This window comes from Hippocampus guttulatus, chromosome 3 (assembly GCF_054856545.1).
Source record: "Hippocampus guttulatus isolate MCC_2025c chromosome 3, RoL_Hgut_1.0, whole genome shotgun sequence".
In the NCBI taxonomy this organism is placed as follows: Eukaryota; Metazoa; Chordata; class Actinopteri; order Syngnathiformes; family Syngnathidae; genus Hippocampus; species Hippocampus guttulatus.
In genome coordinates this window covers 3,692,082-3,714,992 of record NC_141263.1, presented here as the reverse complement: position 1 = coordinate 3,714,992, position 22,911 = coordinate 3,692,082, and the positions used below count along the sequence as shown (strand labels likewise).

The following is a 22,911-nucleotide window of genomic DNA, read 5'->3' as shown; positions in this document are numbered from 1 at the left end:
AGGTGAGAGGCGCAGAGCAGGTGTGGGCATACTCATTGCCCCCCGGCTCAGTGCCTGTACATTGGGGTTCACACCGGTAGACGAGAGGGTTGCTTCCCTCCGCCTTCAGGTGGGGGGACGGGTCCTGACTGTTGTTTGTGCATATGCACCAAACGGCAGCTCAGCATACCCACCCTTTTTGGAGTCCTTGGAGGGTGTGCTGGAGAGTACTCCTGCTGGGGACTCCCTTGTTCTGCTGGGGGACTTCAATGCTCACGTGGGCAATGACAGTGAGACCTGGAGGGGCGTGATTGGGAGGAACGGCCCCCCCGATCAGAACTCGAGTGGTGTTTTGTTATTGGACTTCTGTGCTCGTCACGGACTGTCCATAACGAACACCTTGTTCAAACATAAGGGTGTCCATATGTGCACTTGGCACCAGGACACCCTGGGCCGTAGTTCGATGATCGACCTTGTGGTTGTATCATCGGATTTGCGGCCGCATGTTTTGGACACTCGGGTGAAGAGAGGGGCGGAGCTGTCAACTGATCACCACCTGGTGGTGAGTAGGCTCCGATGGTGGGGGAAGATGCCGGTCCGTCCTGGCAGACCCAAACGTATTGTGAGGGTTTGTTGGGAGCGTCTGGCGGAATCCCCTGTCAGAAGGAGTTTCAACTCCCACCTCCGACAGAGCTTTTCCCATGTTCCGGGGGAGACGGGGGACATTGAGTCCGAGTGGACCATGTTCCGTGCCTCGATTGTTGAGGCGGCCAATCTGAGTTGTGGCCGTAAGGTGGTTGGTGCCTGTCGTGGCGGCAACCCTCGTACTCGCTGGTGGACACCAGCAGTAAGGGATGCCGTCAAGCTGAAGAAGGAGTCCTATCGAGCCTTTATGGCCTGTGGGACCCCAGAGGCAGCTGACGGGTATCGACTGGCCAAGCGGAACGCAGCTTCGGTGGTCGCCGAGGCAAAAACCCGAGCGTGGGAAGAGTTCGGTGAGGCCATGGAAGCCGACTTCCGGACGGCTTCGAGGAAATTCTGGTCCACCATCCGACGTCTCAGGAGGGGGAAGCAGTGCACCACTAACACTGTGTACAGTGGGGATGGGGCACTGCTGACTTCGACTCAGGACGTTGTGAACCGGTGGGCAGTGTACTTCGAAGACCTCCTCAACTCCACCAACACGTCTTCCTTGGAGGAAGCAGAGTCTGAGGACCCTGAGGTGGGCTCTCCTATCTCTGTGGTTGAAGTCACCGATGTGGTTAAAAAGCTCCTCGGTGGCAGGGCCCCAGGGGTGGATGAGATCCGCCCGGAGTTCCTCAAGGCTCTGGATGTTGTGGGGCTGTCCTGGTTGACACGCCTCTGCAACATCGCGTGGTCAACGGGGAGAGTGCCTCTGGATTGGCAGACCGGGGTGGTAGTCCCTCTTTTTAAAAAGGGGGACCGGAGGGTGTGTTCCAACTACAGAGGGATCACACTCCTCAGCCTCCCTGGTAAGGTCTATTCAGGGGTGCTGGAGAGGAGGGTCCGTCAGGAAGTCGAGCCTCAGATTGAGGAGGAGCAGTGTGGTTTTCGTCCCGGCCGTGGAACAGTGGACCAGCTCTACACCCTTAGCAGGGTCCTCGAGGGTATGTGGGAATTCGCCCAACCAGTCTACATGTGTTTTGTGGACTTGGAGAAGGCGTTTGACCGTGTCCCTCGGGGAGTTCTGTGGGGGGTGCTTCGTGGGTATGGGGTACCGAACCCCCTGATACGGGCTATTCGGTCACTATACCACCGATGTCAGAGTTTGGTTCGCATTGCCGGCAGTAAGTCGGAATCGTTTCCAGTGAGGGTAGGACTCCGCCAAGGCTGCCCTTTGTCGCCGATTCTGTTCATAATCTTTATGGACAGAATTTCTAGGCGCAGCCGAAGCGTTGAGGGCGTCCGTTTTGGTGGCCTCAGTATTGCATCCCTGCTTTTTGCAGATGATGTGGTGCTGTTGGCTCCTTCAAACGGGGCTCTCCAACTCTCACTGGAGCGTTTCGCAGCCGAGTGTGAAGCGGTTGGGATGAAAATCAGCACCTCCAAATCTGAAACCATGGTCCTCAGTCGGAAAAGGGTGGAGTGCCCCCTCCGGGTCGGGGGAGAGATCTTGCCCCAAGTGGAGGAGTTTAAGTATCTTGGGGTCTTGTTCACGAGTGAGGGCAGGAGGGAGCGAGAGATCGACAGGCGGATCGGTGCAGCGTCTGCTGTGATGCGGACGTTGTATCGGTCTGTCGTGGTGAAGAAGGAGCTGAGCCAAAGGGCGAAGCTCTCAATTTACCGGTCGATCTACGTTCCAACCCTCATCTATGGTCACGAGCTATGGGTCGTGACCGAAAGAACGAGATCCCGGATACAAGCGGCCGAAATGAGTTTTCTCCGCAGGGTGTCCGGGCTCTCCCTTAGAGATAAGGTGAGAAGCTCGGTCATCCGGGAGGGGCTCAGAGTCGAGCCGCTTCTCCTCCACATCGAGAGGAGCCAGATGAGGTGGCTTGGGCATCTGATTCGGATGCCTCCTGAACGCCTCCCTGGTGAGGTGTTCCGGGCATGTCCCACCGGGAGGAGACCCCGAGGAAGACCCAGGACACGCTGGAGTGACTATGTCACCCAGCTGGCCTGGGAACGCCTCGTGATCCCCCGGGGAGAGCTGGAAGAAGTAGCTAGGGAGAGGGAAGTCTGGGCTTCCCTGCTAAAGCTGTTGCCCCCGCGACCCGGCCCCGGATAAGCGGTAGAAGATGGATGGATGGATGGATGGTTACAGTGTTCTGTGTCCATATAAATAGAGTGGGTGGAGCTTCTCTGTGTTCGTCTGACAGTGACGGTGAAGTTCAGCGGTGCAGTGGTAGCGACCTAGCGAAAATAAAACGTCTCCAGTGTTGTCATCGAACCAAGTGTAGTAATCCGAATTGATGTCTACACAAAACCGTAGAGAGACTTGCGCGCAAGAAGGACCAACAGAATCAACATAGCCTGACTGCTGTGTTCAAAGCAAACTTGAGAAAAATGAAGTATGTAACCATGGCTTAAATCCACTGTAGGCTCAGTCAAAGTTTACCTTAGATGTGCACTTTATAATATTATATTGCTCTGTTTTGATTCCATAAAAAGAGCTGTTAAAGCAGCTGTTGTGTGACAAAATATTCTTTTCACTGTTATTGATGGACAGTAATATTGTATGAGAGATTGTGTGAATAACTGCTCCAAGTGAAAAATGTTCATGTAAAATTGAAAATTGAAATTTTTATTTCAGTAAATATTTGCATTTTGCACCTAGAAAACTGATTCATGATACCATGTTGATGAGAGCATTAAAATGGAGGAAAATAGGACAAAAAATATATAAAAGGAAATTCAGAAACGATAAAAAATGTGTGAGTAATCATGATAAATTTTTTGTGAATTTGAGTTAATTATGACAGTTGCATTTTTAATTAGATTAAATATTTTAATCGTTTGACAGCTCTAATATATATACAGTATATACTGTGTGTATATATGTATATGTATATATACATGTATATATACTCTATATATATACAGTATATATATATATACAGTATATTAAAATAATTTTCAGTCCGCAAACGGTCCGCGAGAAGCTGTGAAAGTCAGCAAAACAACAGCGAGTTACATAGAGCAACATAGACAGTACTGTACTCCATGTACAGTATATGAAAAAAAAACATTGTTTTTTTTTTTTAATGAATGTGTTTAAAAAAATCCGCGATGCACTGAAGCCACGACAAATGAACCGCGAAATAGCAAGGGATCACTGTACTCAAAGTCCCACGGTCCCTGCCACAGCTGCTCGACATCCAAGCCGTCACAGTTCTTCTCCCAAATGGACTGGACATCCCTGGTCCGGTTCTCTGCTGGCCGACCCGGGGTGAACTCCACTGATATGGCTGGGCTGGATGTCATTGGTGGCCCCACGAGGCGAGCAACCTCTACCCGATCTACTGTCGACTGCCGAGGAGTCAGCGCTGCTCCTGTCTTGGTCTGGCTGGGTCGGGTCATCTGCACATCAGTGTTCTCCGCTGCAGGGTCTGCAGTGTTGACGGCCACCCCTGGAGTACCCTGTCGAGATGCCGTGATCAGCCCTACATGCTGACCACTCGGCAGGTTGAGCACCCCAGCTCCCAAGGCCACCACACATTTTGCAGCTTTTAGAAAGTCCCGTCCTAGAATACAGGCATCACTCATGTCAGCTACCCAAGCTGCGTGGGTTGTCGACAAACCCCCCAGGACAAACACAAATGTCCCTTCGCCTCCCATCTCGCACACAGGTGTGATGCGCTGATGCCTTTTGCCACACTTGATTAGTGTTTCCATTGGCTTAAAAGTGGCATGACATATCCATGTAGGCAGCTGCCTCAGCACCACTTCCGCACATGCTGGGGTCACCTGTGGCTGCCGCTTCAAAATGTGCGACCCCTTTCTCATGGTCTGAATGCTTTGTGGCACCATGCTACCTCCCACCATTCACTCTTGGTACTGTATCAAACTGACATTTCCTCGAAAGTGTTGATATTGTTTAGTTTATGTTTTATGACAGGATGTTTGTCATTTCCACACACTCTTACAGCACTAAGTACACACTTGCTACACTTTGCTAATCCTCTGTGGGGTCTCGAACAAAAATTGGTTCAGATGATAAAGATCAGCAAGTCCATGACACCAGCTGTTGAAAATATTCTGTCTGTGTCTAAATACAGTGTTTAGTGGTACCTTGATTTAACAAGAGCCTGACATTTTTTGAGTTATGGACCATCGCTTGTTCGTATTTTTTTCTTTTCTTTTTTTTTTTTTGTCGGTGAGCTTTTAGCGTTTCACCTCGAGATGGGAGCAGAAACTTCACAAGAAAGTGAATAAACTGCCTATCAGTAAAATGGCTTACATTGTTCTTTTTTGTGTGCGTGTATTTTGTCAAATTTCTTTTTTTTCCACAACTGTGGCTCCAAAGAAAGTGGGTGCTGGAACAAAGTGGATGATGTCTCTTCGCCACTCTCTAAGCACATGTATAGTTTGACAGGCAGGAACACTTCCTCAAAAAAGATATGCTTTTTCAAGCAGTGCATTTACTCACAGCTGAAGCTGACTGTAAAGCTAAACAAAACAATTAGAATAACAACATTTGGGAATTCAACCAAACCACGTGACTTTTGTTTTATTGAAGTCCGCTACCTTTATCCTCACGAATAATGTGGAACGTCATAGATAGGTGAATACAATTTCATGATACACTGAAATTCATTTTTGACAGTGTTTTTTTTCAACAAGCAAAATTATGATACATTGTGAGGTTTTCTCTTCTCCACCTGGGGACACTGCATATCATTTTTTACCTCACACAATGAGACTACAAATTACCTCCTGTCATGCCGAACGTGTCTCTCAAACCCTTCAGTGCTTGCTCCTTTGTGATTTTCTTCCAGGCCTGTGGAACATTTGCCGGCTTGGCCTCATACCTTTTCGCAAATTGTTTATTGTAGCGTACCAGGACATACTTCCAAAAGTCTGATGCTTCCATTGTGGGGTCTGGGGGAATGTGCCAGTCAGGAAAGATGGTAGCATAGTCTTTGTATTGAACCCACTCTCTTTGTTTTGCGGGGTTTAGAAATCTACAATCACTCTGCACGTCAGTTGAACACAGCGATTCAACGAGGTCTTCTGTGATATCATTTCTGTATCTTCCAAGACCCTGTGGTCGATGTACAGCCGCATGATGTTTGCTGTGTTCTTTGCCACCTGCTTCGCAGGGAACTTTACAAAATGGACACTGCTGTCCACATCCGAATATTCTCTTGAATAGCTCATTCTGCGGTTTGATTGCAAGTTTATTAAGCGTTTTGGTTGTGTCATCAGTGTTGGAAAATTCATCAAGGAGTGTTTCCTTTAATGTAGTCAAGGCTGCAATGAAGCTTTGTGTAAATGACTCGCACGTGCTTTGGATCTGGAACAGACTGTGCTGTTGTGCCTCTTCTGATATGACAATGTCTTTAATCAGATATTTGCGCATTTGGTTGACGAGATTCGGAATGTTTGTGTCATCATCTGACAATTTATTTGAGGCCTGCTCCATTGCATTTAATAACTTACAAACTACATCCTCCAACTTCTTCTTCTTCAATTTGCACAATAAACCGTCTTGGTCCATTTTTTGGCAGATGTGTTCAAGGATCTGATCCTTCACATATGTTTCATAGGAACATATGTACTTGACAAAACTGTTGAAGTCATCTTTCAGCAGTAACTCTTTCTGAATGTCGAATTGGAAACACGAGCGTGAACTGTAGGTCATGGAATGACTGCTTGTCAAAATCTCATCGACAATGTCAATTCCCAAAGATCGGTTGATGCAGTCCTCAATGGACGGCTTGATACAGAGCTGGACAAAATTGTTTGCTTTGCGTTGGCAGTGATCGGTCTCTTTGTATAAATCCAGAAAATCCGACAAGTATTGGTGCTTGTACTTTTCCAGCTGCGTTCGGGGGTCATTGTTCGACAGGAATCGTTGGTGCATCTTGAGAAATTCTCTTGCGGCAATGCCACAGATATGAAGTTTGAGGTCAATCTCAAACTGAGTATTGGTTTGGTGACACTTGTACCCTTGATTAAGCAATTCATCAATCCACTGCAGCAGATCCCTTGGGAAAGAGTCATGGTAGTCACCATTGGACTTCGTTTTATCACGAATAAACTGAATGGACGTTGCGATGACATTGTCTGCAAACAATTGTAAATTGCCCTTGTACATATGTTGAAATTTCTTCATGATGGAGTCAACATGGTCGCTTCTGGTCTTAAACTGGCCCATTCCCAAGTGCATGAGGTTTTCAATATCTCTGAAGTTCTCATTCACGTTCCGATGGAGAACATTTTTCCTCAGTTGGGCGAGAATGTAGGCAGGTATGTCTTGTTCGTTCACTGTGGGTACGTTGGCCGTAGTGGTAGCCCACATTTTGTCAAACTCCTCTCTCAGTTGGTCATCAGACAGCCTGACGTCTTTGAAGTCACTCAGAAGTTTCATGACTCTCTCTTCAATCACACCACGGTACTCTCGTTGGATGTCCTGGGCCTTTTTCAAACCGGTCTTGAGCTCAAGGACTCTGTCCAAATTAGTATTCACTGAATACAGAATATCCTTGGACAGACCTGTGATACTATTAATGAAGTCGGTTTTGTATTTCTCGATCAAATTCACACGTCTGTCTTTCTTTCGGTAATAATCATAGAGTTTGGCATTCAATTTGCCTTTTTGTACTTCAATTTCCCCGCATAGTTCTGATTTCTTTGATGCCACCACTGCGTCCCATGTTTCCGAGTCAGCCTCACTGCTTGCATTTAAGATTTCAAATTCTGCTGCTGTCTGCCAGGAGAGGATTTCTTTTCGCATCTCCCATTCCCACTGTGAAAACTCTTTGCAGAGGCTGTCGTAAGCATGGGCCACAAGTGTGTTTCTGAAACTAAAGATGAAGTTCTCATACTTCACTGACTTCCACAGACTTCTCATCCATTCGAGAAACTCGGGGATCTTTGAGAAGGCATCGCTTCTTTCTTTTCCAACTGTCTCCAGAAGATTTTTCTTAAACTCCGCGACAGCCTCACTGTAACCAATGTTCACTGGTGCCATCGGAGGCGTCCCATGCCAAAGTCCCGGGATGTTCCAGTTGTTGTGTTCCAAGTCATAGTCAACCACATCTGTGAATGCCTGAATCAAAGGGTTTCTCTCCATTTCGGCTGCAATTTCTGTCATTTCGTTGAGTTGGTCCAACAGATGTTGACGTTCTGTCAAGTTTTTGGTATGAGCTGAGACTCCGGCCACATTTTGGTGCACGAAATGACAGATTGGTTTTTTCCCTATTTGTTTCATTCGCATGATGGCATGGACGACAATTTGCAGGACATCTTTCATTTCGACTGCATTCTCCATTGCAATGTTGATCACGGTGACATCACTCAAGCCAATGACGAAGGTCGCCAGTTGGTTGTCATGCTCGTAGCTATCTTCGAGTTGTGCAAGCTCAGGGGATTTCAGACCTTCGGTATCAATGAGAAGGATGAAGTCGCAACCCAACTCAGTTTGTATATCGTCTCCAACTCTGAGGAACAGCATGTAAGCCCCTCTTGTACATCTGCCGCTGCTGACCGGAAAGTGAACGCCAAACATGGTGTTGAGAAGAGTTGATTTTCCAGTACTTTGAACACCAAGCACAGCCAGAACTAACAGCCTGCTCTTCCCTCCGACCTTCTTGTGAAGCTCCATGAGAACATCTGTCACCCACTTCTCTGGGATGTTTGACGCATCTCCGTCCAAAAACTCCAATGGATAACCATCCAACAGCATTTCAGCAGCGACAGCGGGCAAATGAACCAATTTCTCCGCGCTATCGTCTGAATGCATGGAAACCTCGTAGTTGAGTCCCATTTCTCTCATGTAATGTTCCACTCCTAAGGAGCTGTCAGACAAATTCTGATCAATCTCCGCAATGAGTTTGGCGTCTTTATTTCTGCATTGCTCTTTGAATTTGTTACGCAGAGCAGTCAATTTTTCACGAGAATGAGTATTAAAGATGAACTTCATCCACTTCAAGAAATAAGTCCTTCTCTCTTTGTCACTCATTGCTAAAGTGTCAATAAAACATTGCATTCCTTTGGGCCGCTTCTGTTTCTTTTGCGCTTCCCAGATTTGTCTTATCTCATCCTGAAGCTGAGCTTTGTAATGCTCAACGCCAACAGTGGCAACATCATTTATTCGGCATGCCTTCATCTCTAATTGTGAAAGCCTCTTCCAATTTTTTCCTTGCAAAGGAAGTTCTTGTTTTTTGTAGTGTGGTATACTTCGGGCACTAATGCCCCTCATGATCTCTTCAGCAGCTTTTTTCTGCTCGAGGGTTTGGTTTTCATCCACACACAGGCCCAATTCAATGGCTTTTTCGATCATATTTTCAATACTTGTTGTGCTTTTGACGTCACACAGTAAGTTCTTGATGGCTCCACAAAGTCGCTGAGAAAACTCTGCCACGTTCACCCGTGAGTCGTTGATTTTAACCTTGCTATTTGGTATATCCAGTTCTTGCAGTGTTTTCTTGACAGACGTCATATCATCCCACCCATTCTCTTTGCGATTAACAACAAAATAGATTTTGGATTTTGCATCTTGAAGAGCTGTCAGAACTTGGTGCTCCTTGTCTTCAATTTTGTCCAAGAATACAAAGATTGCATTGGATACTTCATAAAGAAAAGTAAATTGTGTGAGTGACTCACAAATGTTTCCTCGCAAATTGGCAAATGTAACTGGCTCTGGGAATACATCAAGATTTGCTCTCCCACAAGGAAGGAACCAACAGACCTCCACCAACGTATTTGAAATTTTCCGAGGCCATGCCCCTCCTTCCATGTCTCTGTGTAAAAACATATTGTGATTCTGCTGGCCGCGACTGAGGATGTGATTTAAAAAACGAGATTTAGATAAACTGCAGTTTTTTAGCCTCACAAAGGAAAAAAATGGAATAGTTGCTTGCACAATGTTGTTCTCGACGAATCCTCTCGTTTGACACAAATCATGTGGACACCACTCTTTGACGATTTCCCTCAGAGCCCACAGCATCAGCGTACACTGGTTGTTGTTGCAATGGGGCAACAGCAGTGGGACCGAAAACTGACATAAAGACATCTTGAGGGCCATTTCCTGCTGCAAGAAGCTGTCAGCACAAAGAAATAGACCTACTATCAGGTCAAGGGGATGAACTCTGCTTGCTGATTCACATGCCGTGTAAATGTCCAGGAGGTCAAGACTGTCTTCATGTTCTTCATGGCTGCTTAATATCGGAGTGCAGTACCTGCATCCAGCATTGATTTGGAACAGATTTCTGAGGAAATAAAATGGTATTTCATCCTCTGATAGAACAACTTTTTCGTAGATGCTGCTTTTGTTGACTTCCAAAAGAGATTGAAGAGTGAGTTTGTTCGGAAAATACTTCTGCAGCCCAAGGTTGGAGAGGAAGTCGAACAGAACTGTCAAGGAGAAAGAGAAGATGATTTCAGAATCAGAATCAGAATCGCCTTTATTGTCATTGTATAGCATACAACGAAATTTGGGTGCCACTCCTTCATGCATTAAAAAAAAATAGAATAAAATAAAACAAATACAAAACTCAACAACACACAACAACAGCAGCAGTAGTGGTAGTGTGGACTGAGGCTTATATTGCACATGAAATTTATTTAATTCACCATTTCAAACACAGATTTGTGTTCTCGTTGGATTGTGCCTGAACTTGAAATGGTGAATGACATGCATCTCTCTCATAAGCAAATCAAGAAGTTAAACCAACATGTCAATGTGCTTGCAAAGCTACAAGCAGACAAAACCCTGCATGCCCCGAGTGTCGGATACTTATTTCTAATTGTAGCATTTAGCTGAATTATGCTAATTGTATGCTTGCTGTGTACTGTGCCCATTATTGCTCCAAGCTTTAGGTATAACTCCTGCACTATACAGTAAATATTCTCTAGTAAGGAATCTCTTTTGCGCTGTCCAATCTTTCCTTGTAACAGAATTTCCCTATGTGGGAAATCAGCATGGTACATGTCCTTTATGAACATGCAAGTATGTGAACAAAATACATGTGTAACAACACAAGCAATGAAATGCAAAAATATATGCTCCTACCACAATTTCTAAACCAAAAGCTGTACAGGTAAATGAACAAAATACAGTCTAACAAACATAGCACTATTTGCTCTAAAATGAGACGAGTCACAGACCCGGTGGATTTTTCTTTCCACTCACTCACTGTCTCTAACTCGACCTCCCCTCGATTGCCTCCCAAGACAGTGTTGTTCAGCTTATGTTATGCAATGAACTTTTAAAGCCTGCCACGGGACGCTTTGAAATCCTCGATGGCCATTGTTCGCGCGATGGAACTCGCCTTCTCTCTAATTAGCGCTCCAGTTAGCGTCAGTTTTTTTTCATGATAACAAGTAAAGCATTCCAGGAAACGTTCGTTTACTCAACTGTCCGTCGAGCCACAAGCAATTTACTCTGAGCAGCAAATCGGATGTATTCCACTCTATCTACACACATAGTTATTGAGGTCCCTCTTGGCCAATCGGAGCCCAGGATGATGCTTGGTAAGCCAGTGGCAGAGCAGCTATGAGTATGTTGCGTTCAGGAAACCCGGAGCTTTGAAAGAAATAAAAAAATCGTTCACTATTCCAGTAAAACTCATGCTAATAGAGTCACTTGCATGTTGCCGTTTTGTATCCAATGAGAGTAAATAGCGGCGCAAACAGAGTTATTCCGTGGTATTGAGCGGGACTTGCTTGTGTTTGCACCACTGCATGCTTCCGTATGGCTTACGGGTTCCGGGTAGTGGAAATTCCGTTGTTATGAATTGATCATTTTATGTAACATCCATCCATCCATCCATTTTCCGAACCGCTTGATCCTCACTAGGGCCGCGGGGGGTGCTGGAGCCTATCCCAGCCATCTCCGGGCAGTAGGCGGGGGACACCCTGAATCGGTTGCCAGCCAATTGCAGGGCACACAGAGACGAACAACCATCCACGCCCACACTCACACCTAGGGACAATTTTAGAGCGTCCACTCAGCCTGACATGCATGTTTTTTTTTTTGGAATGTGGGAGGAAACCGGAGCACCCGGAGAAAACCCACGCAGGCCCGGGGAGAACATGCAAACTCCACACAGGGAGGCCGGAGCTGGAATCGAACCCGGTACCTCTGCACTGTGAAGCCGACGTGCTAACCACTGGACTACCGGGCCGCCCTTTATGTAACATCGTCGTCGAAATTTTAATGCATCAGTTTTTATTCTGGGTGAGGGAATTTCCGTTTGAAAGAAGTCCGTAGATGGGAATATTCACTGTAAAATGACTGCCATTTTGCTTTGCAATATTGAATACACTACGATTTTATGCGGTTCCAGAAAATTGTCTGGAAAAGTGGACTCATCCAAGCACTTAATTTCAGTGTTAAAACACGCTAGCCGTGTCAATCTACGGTTAGTTTAGCAGTTAGCATGGCTTGTAGCTTATTTGCCACCATGAAGGCAATGATTACTGTCTCAGGAGTGGTCAGTGTAGTCAGTACACTCAGCAGATACACACAGATACTTCCTCGCTTCCTTTTGCTTCGTTTTGACCACTAATGGAAGCTGGCTGTGTTGTACACTTCTCGGTCCAACAGACTGCAATGATATATTTTTTCACCATGTGCTGTGTGTCTGTCTGCTTGTGCTGTGCTGCATGGCATTGAAGAGCAATTCTTAATGCTTACCTGAATGAAAACTTTTTCAAGTTTTCAATCAAGTAAAAAAAAAAAAAAAAAGTACTACAATTTCCAGACTATAAGATACTACTTTTGTCACACGCTTTCAACCCTGTGCGTTATTTAATGATGCGGCCTGTTTGAAGATTAACGGCCGCCAGGGAGCGCACGAGCAGAAAAGGGAACAGTGAGACACTGTCATGTGTCACAGTGAAAAGAACCGACCACAAGAGGGCGCATTACACCTGTGTTTTGAGCTGGGCTGCAATCCGAAAGCTGTCTGGCCAGTTCTATGATAGACTTGACTGAACACAAAATAATTTTTAAGAAGGCTTTATTCACGACTGAACAAAGAAAATGTCCAGCATTCATAAAATAAAAGACTGAAAATGTCAAATGGGACGGACAAATAGAAAAGTATACAAGACTAGTCAACAGTAGTAGCTTGTGAGTATTTTCAGGCATGTTGTATGTGCCCGAAACATGCAGAAAACAACTAATCTCCCCTGCTTCATGGCTGTTAACACGACCCACCATTCGACACCGTTCAAACTCCCAAACGACGATATTTTACTCTTAATACCAGCCGATTGCAGATACATCAGGTCTGATATGCACAGCTCAGCATTCGTCGCACTTCACTTCCTGGTCTAAGCCTCACGAGAATTCTCACAAGTTTATCCAATGCTCCTTTTGAAGGAACAGTGCTCCATTTATGAAACGAGGCAGCATTCACTACAACCGTCACAGTATTGTTCACCTGGTTACATATGCCGAAAGAAAACCTCCGGAAAGATATTGTCATTAAAGTTGACACGAAAGCGTGGATGGTAGAAAGCCTAATGAAGGAATGGTTGACCGAGTGTTCCAGGAAGCGAGGATTTTTTTTCTTTTTCTTTTGTTTTCATTTCATTTTAAAACAAAGAATTACTCGACAGGGAACGGTACCGTTTTTGTGTGTGAGTTCCGCATTAAGGCATTATTTGTAAAGAAAAGTTAAGGTATGCCCCTCCGTGAGCCGTCACCTTACCGTGGTGGAGGGGTTTGTGTGTCCCAATGATCCTAGGAGATAAGTTGTCTGGGGCTTTATGCCCCTGGCAGGGTCACCCATGGCAAACAGGTTCTAGGTGAGGGACCAGACAAAGCTCGGCTCAAAGACCCCTAATGATGAGTAAAATTAATGGATCTCAGTTTCCCTTGCCCGGACGCGGGTCACCGGGGCCCCCCTCTGAAGCCAGGCCTGGAGGTGGGGCTCGTTGATCAGCGCCTGGTGGCCGGGCCTACACCCATGGGGCCCGGCCGGGCTCAGCCCGAAGAAGCAACGCGGGTCCCCCTTCTCATGGGCTCACCACCCATAGGAGGGGCCAAAGAGGTCGGGTGCAATGTGAGCTGGGCAGCAGCCAAAGGCGGGGACCCTGGCGGTCCGATCCTCGGCTGCAGAAGCTAGCTCTAGGGACGTGGAATGTCACCTCTCTTGCAGGGAAGGAGCCCGAGCTGGTGTGCGAGGTAGAGAAGTTCCGATTGGATATAGTCGGACTTACCTCCACACATAGCCTGGGTTCTGGTACCAGTTCTCTCGAGAGGGGTTGGACTCTCTTCCACTCTGGAGTTGCTCACGGTGAGAGGCGCAGAGCAGGTGCGGGCATACTCATTGCCCCCCGGCTCAGTGCCTGTACATTGGGGTTCACACCGGTCGACGAGAGGGTTGCCTCCCTCCACCTTCGGGTGGGGGGACGGGTCCTGACCGTTGTTTGTGCATATGCACCAAACAGCAGCTCAGCGTACCCACCCTTTTTGGAGTCCTTGGAGGGTGTGCTGGAGAGTATTCCGGCGGGGGACTCCCTTGTTCTGCTGGGGGACTTCAATGCTCACGTGGGCAATGACAGTGAGACCTGGAAGGGCGTGATTGGCCCCACCGATCAGAACTCGAGTGGTGTTTTATTGTTGGACTTCTGTGCTCATCACGGAGTGTCCATAACGAACACCTTGTTCAAACATAAGGGTGTCTATCTGTGCACTTGGCACCAGGACACCCAAGGCCGCAGTTCGATGATTGACTTTGTGGTTGTATCATCGGATTTGCGGCCGCATGTTTTGGACACTCGGGTGAAGAGAGGGGCGGAGCTGTCAACTGATCACCGCCTGGTGTTGAGTAGGCTCCGATGGTGGGGGAAGATGCCGGTCCATCCTGGCAGACCCAAACGTATTCTCAGGGTTTGTTGGGAGCGTCTGGTGGAATCCCCTGTCAGAAAGAGTTTCAAGTCCCACCTCCGGCAGAGCTTTTCCCATGTCCCGGGGGAGGTGGGGGACATTGAGTCCGAATGGACCATGTTCCGTGCCTCGATTGTTGAGGCGGCCAATCTGAGTTGTGGCCGTAAGGTGGTTGGTGCCTGTCGTGGCGGCAACCCCCATACTCGCTGGTGGACACCAGCAGTAAGGGATGCCGTCAAGCTGAAGAAGGAGTCCTATCGGGCCTTTATGGCCTGTGGGACCCCAGAGGCAGCTGACGGGTATCGACTGGCTAAGCGGAACGCAGCTTCGGTGGTCGCCGAGGCAAAAACCCGGGCGTGGGAAGAGTTCGGTGAGGCCATGGAAGCCGACTTCCGGACGGCTTCGAGGAAATTCTGGTCCACCATCCGACGTCTCAGGAGGGGGAAGCAGTGCACCACTAACACTGTGTACAGTGGGGATGGGGCGCTGCTGACTTCGACTCGGGACGTTGTGAACCAGTGGGCAGAGTACTTCGAAGACCTCAACTCCACCAACACGCCTTCCTCAGAGGAAGCAGAGTCTGAGGACCCTGAGGTGGGCTCTCCTATCTCTGTGGTTGAAGTCACCGATGTGGTTAAAAAGCTGCACGGTGGCAAGGCCCCAGGGGTGGATGAGATCCGCCTGGAGTTCCTCAAGGCTCTGGATGCTGTGGGGCTGTCCTGGTTGACACGCCTCTGCAGCATCGCGTGCTCATCGGGGAGAGTGCCTCTGGATTGGCAGACTGGGGTGGTGGTCCCTCTTTTCAAAAAGGGGGACCGGAGGGTGTGTTCCAACGACAGAGGGATCACACTCCTCAGCCTCCCTGGTAAGGTCTATTCAGGGGTGCTGGAGAGGAGTGTCCGTCAGGAAGTCGAGCCTCAGAGTGAGGAGGAGCAGTGTGGTTTTCGTCCTGGCCGTGGAACTGTGGACCAGCTCTACACCCTTAGCAGGGTCCTCGAGGGTACGTGGGAACTTGCCCAACCAGTCTACATGTGTTTTGTGGACTTGGAGAATACGTTTGACCGTGTCCCTCGGGGAGTTCTGTGGGGGGTGCTTCGGGAGTATGTTGTACCGAGCCCCCTGATATGGGCTGTTCGGTCCTTATGCCGATGTCAGAGTTTGGTTCGCATTGCCAGCAATAAGTCGGAATCGTTTCCAGTGAGGGTTGGACTCCTTTATGGACAGAATTTATAGGCGCAGCCGAAGCGTTGAGGGGTCCGTTTTGGCGGTCCTCACTATAGCATCTCTGGTTTTGCAGATGATGTGGTACTGTTGGCTCCTTCAAGCAGGGCTCTCCAATTCTCACTGGAGCGTTTCGCAGCCGAGTGTGAAGCGGTTGGGATGAAGATCAGCACCTCCAAATCTGAAACCATGGTCCTCAGTCGGAAAAGGGTGGAGTGCCCTCTCCGGGTCGGGGAGGAGATCTTGCCCCAAGTGGAGGAGTTTAAGTATCTTGGGGTCTTGTTCACAAGTGAGGGCAGGAGGGAGCGAGAGATCGACAGGCGGATCGGTGCAGCGTCTGCTGTGATGCAGACGTTGTATCGGTCTGTCGTGGTAAAGACGGAGCTGAGCGAAAGGGCGAAGCTCTCAATTTACCGGTCGATCTATGTCCCAACCCTCATCTATGGTCACGAGCTATGGGTCGTGACCGAAAGAACGAGATCCCGGATATAAGCGGCCGAAATGAGTTTTCTCCGCGGGGTGTCCGGGCTCTCCCTTAGAGATAAGGTGAGAAGCTCTGTCATCCGGGAGGGGCTCAGAGTAGAGCCGCTTCTCCTCCACATCGAGAGGAGCCAGATGAGGTGGCTCGGGCATCTAATTAGGATGCCTCCTGGACGCCTCCCTGGTGAGGTGTTTCGGGCATGTACCACTGGCAGGAGACCCCGAGGACGACCCAGGACACGCTGGAGAGACTATGTCACCCAGCTGGCATGGGAACGCCTCGGGATCTGCCAGGAAGAGCTCGAAGAAGTGGCTGGGGAGAGGGAAGTCTGGGCTTCCCTCCTAAAGCTGCTGCTCCCGCGACCCGAGTTAAGGAATGTTCTTCAACGTTGAAACCTCATTCTGTGTTGTGTTTAGCTTTAGAGTCAGGAGACTTTGTTCCATCCCTCTTTCCAACCTCCATCGACAGGTTGCTAATGATTTTTTTTTCAGTTGCACCCAAATTGAGTTCACCCCAAAGCCCTATTGCCCTCTTCTCATAATTAGACATGCAAAATATTTTCTTGTCTATATGTAACCAGGTGAACCATACTTTAATATTGTAGCGGGGGCTGTCTTGATAGCACTGTCTCTTTAAAAGTAATGCTAGATCAAATCACGCGGGAACATATAGCGCCAGCGAGAATCAGACCAGGAAGTGGGGGAAGATGACATGCACGTGAAGGAAGATAGTCACTGAACTGTGTATGCCGCTCGTCCCAACTTGAAAAACCAATAATCGTCATTGTGACCCAGGCGATATTCAGGTAATTGGTATTGTGAACTACTTTACCATGAAGCGCATGTTTGGGGTTGTATTTGGATGAGTGATTGATTGTTGTAATATTTTTAGAGTCAGAGATCGTGGTTTTGGAAATTGAATGCTTCCTCTGGTTGGTCCTGTAAACGGCTGTACAGCGTAAGTGTTTGCAGTGTGACAAGGTGTGAATGTGTTTTTTTTTTAACTGTGAAATTATATGAACTGCTTTATGTGTCTTTAGAGGGGAGATAATTTATGTTTTTCCACGTGTTTCGTGTCCACCCAACACGCCGGAACGTATTGAGTAAGTGTGTACACCTCTCAAAACACCAGAGATGTGTTCCTTGAGCCGGTCCTTGGCCTCGAGGACCGAGGGGCGGTCCTTGGTCCTTGGCCTTGGCCTCGGATTCAAGTCCTTGGTCCTTGGGAGTCAAGTCCTTGGCCTAGGATTGCCGGTCCTCGGACACAATGAGGGATTAGAGCCTCGAATCCCTTGCATAAGGACCGCAAAAATCACGAAGGAATCTAATAAATTCCATCGAAGGAAACCCATATTGATGGATTAACTCTGTTGCTTTAAGAGGGGCGGGTCTGCCACTGACAGGTAACAGTTAGCGCTACGTGTAAAGAGCGGCATCACAGTTAGTTTCAATCACGGTTCGTTCCGTTCGCGATCAGCAGTTTAAATAGCGTGTAAAGCCTTTCTGTAACAGTGGTGTCTTTTATTTAGTTATTTTTGCACAGTCGTCACGTTTGTGCGGTCGCACTAGAATGTTTGTTTGAACCAAGTAATTTGCGTTACAGCTGGAGTCAATAATGTCGGCACTTCACTTCCGGGTTTGGCCGTTGGGATTTGGAGTCCTTTTGCTCGATTCCAGTTATGTTTGCTGAATGCTTTCTCATGTTTGGAATAATGAATATTGATAATACATAGTTTAAAATCATGGTTGATTTAATTATTTATTATTATTATTGTGAAGTTGAAGGTATTAATTAATGCAGTGGTAGTGGTAATAATAGTAGTACTGAGAGAATGGTTAGAGATTCAGCCATCTCGTTACCTCTGCGTCCCGCGTCCTAGACGCATAATTTTCCCACGGGACGCACAGCAGTGGCGGTTCTGGGGGGGGGCCAGCGGGGGCCAGTGCCCCTGCAGCACCGATTTTGGCCCCCCCTGTGGCCCCGCCTCCGAGCGCAGATTACGCAGTCGTGCCGAGTCGCCGACGCGAAAGGTGGAACCAAAGTGCGTGATTTAACATTCTAGTCGGACCCTTTAGTGCGCTGCGCCATTTAAAAATGAGCGGGAAAATGAGAAGCAGTCCTCAGAGAAGGAAATTACCACGACACAAGTGCTATTTGCGTGTGTGTGTGTGTGCGCGTGTGTGCATGTGAGTGTGTGCGTGTGTGTGTGTGTGTTTGTGTGCGCGCGCGTGTGTGTGTGTGTGTGTGTAACTTTTTTAGTCTCCCTTTTATTTTAATTTTTATTTAACAGGATCAATATATAAGACATTGCCTTTTAAAATTTGGATAATTATATGCATGTAAAACATCTAGCTTCAGTGTATTTGCAATTTTTGTCCCCGGCAGGCTGGTACCATATCATCCCCTGGCTTGAATATTCTCAACAGATGGACACGGCGTATTGTTACGCTTGCAGACATTTTAGCCCTCCTAATACTGTTTTTTTCTCATCACTGTAATGTTATGACTACAATTTCAAAGTCTCAAGAAATAAAAAGTCAAATAAGATTTAGAATCTGTCTTTTTAGCCCTGGGTTGAATATGCCCCCCCATCAAAACCCCTGGCCCCAGCCCGGCCCCCACAGTGAAATTGATCCAGAACCGCCCCTGACGCACAGTTCCAAACAATGTGCGTTTTTGGGACGCAAGGAAATTTCTCAGGCAAAACAAACAAACAGACAAAAAAACTATGGCAAGCCTGAGGATTTCACAGTAACAATCGTGACCGGTAGCGTGTCGTTTCCGTGGTGTCATTTTCACGGTACCGAAAAATTGTTTAATTATAAAAGTCACCACACTTGAATTGACTGTGTGATCCACGCGATTTCACTGCGCCTGTTTGTGTGTTTGTGATGTGATGTGGTGTGTGAGTGTGTTTCTTCTAATTTACTTTCGTTTTGTTTTGTTTTCAGTGTTGGGGGGGGGGGGGGGGGACACAACAGACGACGTTAGGTGCGCATGCGGGTTGTTATTTTAGTCCGCAAACTGAGGAATCGCGCAGATGAAAGTTTAAGATGGCGGTGAAAAAAACTCACCTAGGTCTACTAATTACGATATTTAAGAAATGGGAATGCTAGTCTGATTTTTCGTATGAATCGTCCAAAGGGTGTACCACTAAACTCACCTGTGACGTATGCACAGAACGCAAGAGCGAAATACAACGCGAGAGCGAAATACGACACGAGGCACGATTACGAGGCAAATTGGTCATTAGATTTGTAGGCTAATCGCTGTGAAAAATATTATGAAACAGTATTGGTTATTCTATAATTTACTGGTTGTAGCATGGTAACTTTATGAATAAAACATTCGTCACAAGGTGTAGTAATGCTAATGTTAACTGTTGGTAGAACTCATGATGACGTGTGTTAAATTCTTTCGTCAAATTGATCGTAGATTACACATGCATCGTCTTGGGAAGAGGATGTCAAGCCACATCAATACTTACCTGTATTAATGATTACCAGTCAATTAATCTTTGCAGTGTGAGATTGGAAAAAATACTCTGATGATGCCACATGAGTACACCAGTTTTTGATCCATTTATTTTTTGGAATAAACCTGGAGTACACAGCTGCTGATGTAATGTTCATTGTTAATGCATCGTTTACAAACATTGACCCTTGAAACATTATACTTTTGAGTTTCGGAATTCTTGATTATCAATATCAGTCAAAATAGAAAAATGGGTTCCCATGATGAACGTTTACGGAACCCAACATTTGTTATCGTGGTTTCCCATTGGGTAATCCGACGGAACCGAAAAACGGTTGCCATGAATTTACGAAATCCTCAGGCCTGCTCCTGAATTATTTATATTTTTGCAGCATTTGTTTATCATTGTATGTACTGTATATGTTGTTGTTTGTGTTATTATCATATGCAATTGAATAAGTAGACCCTTTCAGAATTCGAAATTAGTACTCTCTCAATCCATAACGGCACTCATACTTTTCTGATCAGCGGCAGCGAGTCCCTGGGATAAACTGTAAAATTATCACTGCAGAGATTACCGCCTTTTCTGCAGTCAGTGATTGACTTCTATGCAAAGTCTTTCTCAACTTGTCTTCCGTGCCATGTCATGCCTGTTGAGTGTTGATTTACTTCATATTAAGAAACTACTGCACTAAAACATTAATTCATAAATGTATACCATATGATTTTATTTTTTTTTCTCAGTATAAATAACACGTACCCTGACTGTTCTACTCTTTGAATAAAAACACTTCATTCAAGCGTTAGGGAGTGCAAGGGGTTATAATGGAGGGGTGTTGCAAATCATGAAGACCTGCCAAGTGGTATGATAGCATTGTTTTATACATGTCCTCAGCTAGGCCTCAGTTTCAAAATCAGTCCTTGGTCCTTGGCCTCGGAGGCAAGTCCTTGGCCTTGGCCTTGCCCCGGAAAATTTTCCAAGTCCTTGGCCTTGGCCTTGGCCTCGGGTTGCCGGTCCTTGGACACAACACTGCAAAACACTGGGTTGTAATGATTGTTCGAGTTTAATGGAGTATTGTGGCTTGGAAATAGTGTATTTTTATTTCTGTTTTCCTATCAAGCTAACCACTACTGTTGTTTTATTGTGTAATTTTCTTTAATCTGTTAGATAATTTTCTGTGATCTCTGATCCCTTTTGTTTTTGAACTCTTAAAATTCAGTTAACCGCTCAGTCTTTCTCAGTCTTCAGTGGGAATAAAGCCCACATAAATTTTTATTTTGTGTTCAGTCTTGTCTTTCCAAAGACACGGCTACATATACTTTTAAAAATGAATGTACCTGTTGGGTTTTGTCCTTCAGTGCTCACGGCAGCCATGTTTTGGGATCCTCTGATGGCTTGTCTTTAGCAACCTAAAGGCAATATCATTGTTAGGTCTCTCTCCTGTGTTTTTTTTTTTAACACCCAGAATTGGTTTCTTTTCTTTTTTTTTTAATCACTTCAACTCCCAAAGTATATCCATCCATCTTTCCATTTCCTGATCCGCTTTATCCTCACAAAGGTCGCTGGACCCAAAATATAGAATACCCAAAATGTTGCTGATTACTGGTTGAGCTCTCTCTCGCTCACACACACACACACACAAACACATACACACACACATACAATTACCTGGTGAAAATGTGTTTTTCATCATCCACATCTCAAAATTTCACTTACCTTGCATGTCAGCCTCCAGCATTCTGAAGCTGACTGTACCACTGTACCACCGTATTTAAGGGCAGTTAACAGAAACCGAAAGCATTTGAGAAACCTGAAAAGCAGGTCTCCATTGAATTGTTTTAGCTCCTTCTTTGGCTGTTTGTGTTACACAGGAAGGCACTGTGAAGAACTTAAATATTTGTTGTTAGCTGATTTGATCCAATCGTATTATCTTGGTCAGTCATAAAACCTTTAATTGATGTTAAGTCAATTCATTTTTGTTTGATATAATGCTATTTGGAAGTGGTTGACAAGAAATAGCAAAGTCAACACTTGTTGTTTGTACGACAAAGTGTATTGATTCCTTTTGGACTAGTACTGGAAACACCCCCAGCAACTGTATTGCACCATGGCTTGATGCAATATAGTTGCTGAATATGTTTTCAGTACCAGTACATATGTTTTTCTGGTCCATGAGGCAAGTAAGTTGCTGTGAAGGACAACAGAATGTTTTTGTTTTCTTATCACGATGTTCCTCAATGGAACTATGTATATGCAACTGCAGTATGTGGCTCTTCCACATTCCTCTTTGTCTTCTAGTTCTCTGAAATCACAATAGCATCAGTGATTATATCTGCAATTATTGCAAAAGAACATCATAATGCCAAGGTATTGTATCAGATGTGGCGGCCCGGTAGACCAGTGGTTAGCACGTCGGCTTCACAGTGCAGAGGTACCGGGTTCGATTCCAGCTCCGGCCTCCCTGTGTGGAGTTTGCATGTTCTCCCCGGGCCTGCGTGGGTTTTCTCCGGGTGCTCCGGTTTCCTCCCACATTCCAAAAAACATGCATGTCAGGCTGATTGGACGCTCTAAATTGTTCCTATGTGTGAGTGTGGGCGTGGATGGTTGTTTGTCTCTGTGTGCCCTGCGATTGGCTGGCAACTGATTCAGGGTGTCCCCCGCCTACTGCCCGGAGATGGCTGGGATAGGCTCCAGCACCCCCCACGACCCTAGTGAGGATCAAGCGGTTCGGAAATTGGATGGATGGATGGATGTATCAGATGTAGAGGCATGATACATATCCCTGGAATAGAATTTTATTTTCACTGTCATCTTAACGATACAAACCAGTATCCCAATTTACCCTAATCCTCTTTCCTTTCCATTTTAACCCTCAGTATGCCCCGGTGGGAACAGTGAGGAAAAATGCTATCCGAATTATGTGATTGGGGTTTGTGGCTGTAGAATTTATCACAAGTTTATAGTGTGCCTCAGCACATAGGTAAATGTTTCGATTAGGACGTGGGAGCAAAGTTCCGTTTTTTTCACCATCGGAATTGGGTGATTCAAACGTGCTGTATGTTGGTGGCGGTGTGATTAATTTTCTGTTCTTTAAGATTCTGATAAATTGTAGGACGATGCAGTGTACTGCTGTGTTAATGGCATACAGTAGATGGCGCTGTGCTCATATTTATAAGCAACGTGATATTTGACTTTGAATGAAGCTGAAGCTGATTGCTGATGGGTGGA

The 22,911-nt window shown here is 46.4% G+C and overlaps 1 protein-coding gene across 1 annotated transcript; it reads right to left on the bottom strand.

Annotated features, from left to right (window-relative positions):
• Nucleotides 1-5,144: 5,144 nt before the first annotated feature.
• LOC147207162 (up-regulator of cell proliferation-like) lies at nucleotides 5,145-21,451 on the bottom strand. Its single transcript, XM_086106230.1, has 3 exons — nucleotides 21,400-21,451; nucleotides 21,021-21,092; nucleotides 5,145-10,020 (listed from the first exon to the last, which is right to left on the bottom strand). Exons 2-3 carry the CDS (start codon nucleotides 21,055-21,057, stop codon nucleotides 5,363-5,365), a joined length of 4,695 nt encoding a protein of 1,564 aa, XP_085962356.1. The 5' UTR covers nucleotides 21,058-21,092; nucleotides 21,400-21,451; the 3' UTR covers nucleotides 5,145-5,362.
• Nucleotides 21,452-22,911: the final 1,460 nt, after the last annotated feature.